General features: G+C 34.5%; 1 protein-coding gene across 1 annotated transcript in view; it reads left to right on the top strand.

The window, feature by feature from the left end:
* LOC110025636 (tRNA (cytosine(34)-C(5))-methyltransferase-like) overlaps positions 1-5053 on the top strand; it is a 71180-nt gene extending 66127 nt beyond the window's left edge. Inside the window, 6 exon segments of the mRNA XM_020726216.1 lie at positions 272-368; positions 459-772; positions 982-996; positions 1167-1541; positions 4021-4252; positions 4567-5053. Coding sequence (XP_020581875.1) covers positions 272-368; positions 459-772; positions 982-996; positions 1167-1541; positions 4021-4252; positions 4567-4832 — 1299 coding nt within the window. The 3' untranslated portion in view covers positions 4833-5053.
* The last annotated feature ends 653 nt before the right edge of the window (positions 5054-5706 follow it).

The raw sequence follows: 5706 nt of genomic DNA on the forward strand, positions 1-5706 counted from the left end.
TTTCATCCTTTCAAAATATGTTTCTCCTATAAGCATTAAGTATCATATTTATTCTACCCATTAGAATATGAAAATATGAAGTATTCTTCTTTCATATTACTCAAACATATGCTATCGTGTGCTCGCCAAACAATAGGCTGTTTACAATTAACCTAGTTTAGCGAGCTACCACCATGCAAAATCTACTTCTACCCCTCCATGATGTGAAAATAGTCATTTTTGTCTTCTTTGCAAAAAACATACTCTTTACATTTGACTCATATGGTACCAGGTTCGGGATAAGGGACTTTGGCTAGGTGCTTATGAAGATGTTCCTATCTCTAGAAGAGGACTGATTTTTCCAAGTATGTTTCCTTCTGATCAAAGTTGCACGAATAAGTTGCTTTTTGGTCGTCAAGAAGAGAAAGCAACTATGGTCAACACACCAGTTGAAAATTACTGCAGCTTTGAGTCAAAAGATCATCTCGTAAATATAAAAAATTGTGATAATGAATCAGAAAAATTGCAAAATGATGCCTCACAGGTTGATATTAGTAAAGATTCTATTGAAGGAGAGGATGCCATAAGAGTTGGTGCTTCTCAAGATAACATTAATGAAACAAAAACTGGAGTTTCAAGTCTTGATCTTGAACGTTGCATGAGGATACTTCCTCATGATCAAAACACCGGAGCATTTTTCATTGCAGTTCTACATAAGATTTCATCATTAACTGGTATTCTTTTTTATTCTAATCAGCCAAGTAGTCTTCAAAATTATTTCATCTATTAACAAGTGTTTTTTTTTTCTAAGATCAACGTGCATACGAGTTTATTCTTATCTATATACATATCTAACACCTAAACTTCAATTTTTACATGTATGCCAATTTACATATGCATGGAAAGGTGTGTTTCTCTTTTAAAAGTAAAAGTTATGGTATTTTTTATGTGATATGAAAGATTTTGGTGATATGAATGTAAAAATCAAAGTGTAGGTGATAGAAAAATAAGAATTTGGTGGTATGCATTTTCTTAAAATTTTTTTACACCATATACTAGTCATATAATCGTGCCATTTATATTGGTCAGATGAATCTGTCAAACGGATTGGTCAACCTAAAAGGAGGCATGACGCACAAAAAAACACTGAATTCAAGGATGTTTCACAATATAACCAAAGTGTAGAGGAAGCATCTTCTGCTCCAAATTCAACCGATGGATTATCATCTGTGCCATCAGATGAAAAATTATTGTTGTTAGACAAGGTTGCGGATGACATTTTGAAAACTAAACAGTCTAAAGGAAACACACAAATGCAAGGCAAGTGGAGAGGTATCGACCCTGTTGTGTTTTTCAGGGATGAAAACACGATCAATAGTATTCGATCCTTCTATGGTATCAGTGATTCTTTTCTGCTCGATAGCCATCTCATTACCAGAAACAGTGACGCCAATCATGTGAAGAGGATCTACTACATATCGAAGTCTGTTCATGAGATTGTTGAACTGAATTTCAAAGTTGGGCAAAAACTGAAGATAACTTCGCTTGGTCTGAAGGTTTTTGTAAGTATTGTTTAGAAGCTATGTTGTTATGTGTGTATTAATCTTTGATATTAATCTTTGATTTTTTTTTTTGCCTGTGTTTTTTCATGCCAACCGTTGCCTTCTTGTTAAAATGTTGATATGCTTTTTGACATGTGTAGTTCATATGAATTAAATCCTGTAAATTGTTCTCATTATCATTCATTGATTTTGATTCTGCACCCTTTATCTAAGAAGCTTGAGGGATCTTTTTTATTTGTTTGGAAATATGGAATCTGTAAATTTGTAAGTACTTCGATTCTTATGTTCGATTTTTTTATTTTAGTGACATAGAAGTCTTGATAACCATCAACATTAGCATTTTTCTTCAATATGTAATTTACTGCTAACATTTGCCTTACATACATACACATTTACTCGACTATGTGCATCCTTCAGATCAATAAAAATCATATGAAGATCATTTCTTTTATCTTTATACTTCTACATTAATTTCAATGGCAAAGATAAAGAGGCCTTATTTCTACCTTACTTTGAATTAATAAGAATATACAGATGATTATGAGTTTTAAATTTAAATTTTGTTTAAATTTTGCTTAAATTTTATTCAAATATACTTTTGAACTTACTATTTTTTTTTCAGAATTAGGATATTTTGTATTTAATTTATAATAATCTTATTTTATATTGGGGTTTTTACATACATAGTATTCAAAAAACTATTATTTACATATTTCACACCCCAAATTTCTAATTTACAAAAAAAAACAAAACACCACAATTAACGACGTCATAGCCTGTCTCACTCAGCCACACTCCCATGCCTTGTGTTTTCCTTTTCCTCCGACGAAATCCCATTTGGACTGGAGTTCGGATTCCAAATTCTTGGTTGTAATTTATTAGGTTTTGAGATGATTATGGTGGCGAGTTTTAGTTGAGCTCTTTTTGAGAACTGGTTGAGCTCTGCTCTGTTTTAAAAGCTTTGTTTTGGGACATAAAAACTGCTTGAGCTTGATAGCAATGGCGTGGTCAGTGGAATGAATAGCATTCCAAGTCGTACAGTGTTTCGACGAGCTGGAGTTGCTCATAGGCAGCCTTGATTGCAGATATCCAGGCAAAGTGTTGCAAGGGCTTCCATTTCAAGGTGATTACAGAGAAGTAGAATGCAGGAAAATTTACTGTTGGGAAAGTTATCTATGACTCCTCTTGGTGCCGACCAACACCCTCTTCATCGCTGACCATTTAGCCTTAATTGCCGCTTGTGTGCCGGGAAAGTTATCTACGACTTCTCTTGGTTGCATCAACGTCGGCGATCTCCATGACGGATGAAACTCAGAGTTCAACGGATGTGAATGGAAGGTGTGATTGTTAGGAGCTTTAAGTTTTAGGTGTTTTATTTGTAAATTAAAATTTTGTGGTGTGAAATATGTAAATAATGATGTTTTGGATGATATGTATGTAAAAACCCCTTTTATATTTTATGCATTCCTGTCAAAATTATTGAAGCATACCTAAACATTACAAATAAGTCCGCATTAGATTTAATTCAGTTATAAAGTTAGTTTCTCCATTCTTAACAAGTGCAATATCTTAATTTTGAAGTTCAACCATTCTATTCCAATGCAAATATTCCTTTTGATCTCCCTCTCTCTCTTTCTCTCTCTCTCTCTCTTCACACTAGTCATCAATAACTACTGATGTAACATTGAATGGTTAAATTTACTCTTAGGTTGAAACAGGCTGCAAGGGCTTAAAAGCTTCTCAAGAGAGTTATCTTACCGCATTGATCCCCTCTGCCTGGGAAAATATTTGCGTACATAAGACGTATGCAGCGGTGCGTACGTCAGGGGTTATTCAAGGGTTACAGGGGGGTTATATCCGGGTTATACCCTCCTGTAACCTCCGTGTAACTCCCTTGTAACCTCCGTGTAATTCACTTGTAACTTCCGTGTAACTTATTTGTACCCATGAAACTACAGAAGCGCGGAACTCATTTGTAGGTTACAGGTAGTTTACAAAGAGGTTACAGGGGGGTTACAAAGGGGTATAACCCCGATATAACCCCCCTGTACCCCGAATAACCCCTGGACGTATGCAGCGCTGCGTACGTCTTATGTACGCAAATATTTTTCCTCTGCTTGACATATTTTCATAACTCAAATCTACTTTTGCATCCAAATATGGAAATTTTAGGCTTTAGTAAGTTCTGCAGTATCAAATATGAGTGGTGATGCGCATATCAAAGATTTCTTTGGAGTATGAAATCGGCTTCTAACTCCTAAAATTTGTTTTTTACATTTATATATCCCAAATCTTTTATATCACATCTAAAACACTATATTTCGGTTTCCCTAGATATATATATATATATCTATATATATAGTTAGGCCAAGTTGAGGGCTCTAACCCAACATCTTGAGATTCTTCTCTTTGCTTCCAACCAACATGCTATGTACTTGAGCATGGTTCCCTACATTTACTTTTGTTTATACTGATTCAGGAGAGGCAATCCTCCAAGGATGCCTCAGCAAAATGCATGTTCCGGCTGTCATCGGAGGGCCTACCATTACTTCTTCCTTACATTGGCAGACAGATTCTGCGTGCATCCTTAGCAGATTTTCGTCACCTTCTACAGTATCGGACGATCAAATTTCCTGATTTCGTCGATGCTGACTTCCGTGAGAAGGCATCTGCTCTAATGCCAGGTTGTTGTGTAATAGTTCTGAAGGAAGGTAAGAAAAATGAAAATGTTGAATTATTTGTCCTTGGCCATTTTAACTGATTTTTTTATGAAAAATTTACATACATACCACTTAATTTCTATGTATTTACATGTCTAGCAGCTCAACTTCACTTTTTACATACATACTGTCTTACCTATGCATAAAAGTATTTATTTCACTTTTTAAAAGTTATAATGATGGAATTTTTTGTATGGTACAAAAGATTGGAGTGGTATAAATGTAAAAAGCCAAGTTTAGCTGTTAGATATGTAAATACATATGAATTAAGTTGTATTTCCCTTATTGAATTATATTTGCCACAGGAGACGAAGAAACTCTTAAATTTCGGGCGGATTCGTCGGCCATTGCCATAGTTTGCTGGAAAGGGAAAGCCAACCTGAGCATAATGGTTTCTCAGTTGGATTCACAACAGCTGCTCGATAGGCTTGCAGTGCGTTTTGGAAGCTGGAAAGATTCGGAGCCTGCCGAGGGTCATTTTTTATCAGAAGAAAGTAGGAATTCAGTAATGGAGTTTGCTGAAACGGAGTTATCAGAAGCTGATCAAGTAGAAGCTTTGGAAGAAGATTAGGAAAACATTTGTGAAAAAAACAGTGTTTGTGGGAAGAAAAAGGGCACTTTTGATGTTTGAAGTCTTTATGCGTTGAGTTTGGTGGTAGATTTTCTTAAGTTTGATTTTAGTTAAGTTTAATTTTTTCTTAAAATGTTTTATTCGTCTGAAATCAAGAAATTGTGCCTATTGATTTTGAGTTTGTTTTTGATTTTTACTTCTGATATTGTTTTTTATTAAATGACCATTGGTGTTTAGGGGCATTTACATGCATACAACCCTATTGTTAAGAATTTAAAAAATAAACTATTTTTTGCTTTTGAGCTAAAACGAACCCTTCATTCGAAATGCAACTTTTAAGTAAGGTATAAGAGTAGGTGCATTCAAGGTAGAGGTAATTAGAGTTTTCTTTTTGCTTTTGAGCTAAAACGAACCCTTCATTCGAGTTTTCCCCCAACTTGATTGACAAAAAATACATATAGGTTTAAAGTAATGCCTTTACTAATGAGAACATATTTGATTTTTAAGCCGCATTGGATAGTTTTCCAAATATGTAAAACAAAATTATAGGAGTATGCTTTAAATCAAACCAGATTAAATCAAATATGCTTTTGGGTGGGCCTTGTAGTCAAAAAACTAAACTAACTTTTGAGAATAAGGTCAAACCCTTTCCAAAAGCAAGGTAAATGATTATCCTCAATGGTAACATTGATAATCTTGTGCATATGGTGAAGATGTGCATTCGAGTAGGATGCAAGAGATATCCCATTACGAATAACAACAAAAATTTTCGTCTTAAGAGGTAAATTGAACTAGCTCAACACTTGCTTGACATAAATCTCATAAAGAGGTGATCCAGAAGTAAAATGAAAGCTTGCTGTCAAGAATAACAGAA

This window comes from Phalaenopsis equestris, unplaced genomic scaffold (genome assembly GCF_001263595.1).
Source record: "Phalaenopsis equestris unplaced genomic scaffold, ASM126359v1 Scaffold000319, whole genome shotgun sequence".
Classification (NCBI taxonomy): domain Eukaryota; kingdom Viridiplantae; phylum Streptophyta; class Magnoliopsida; order Asparagales; family Orchidaceae; genus Phalaenopsis; species Phalaenopsis equestris.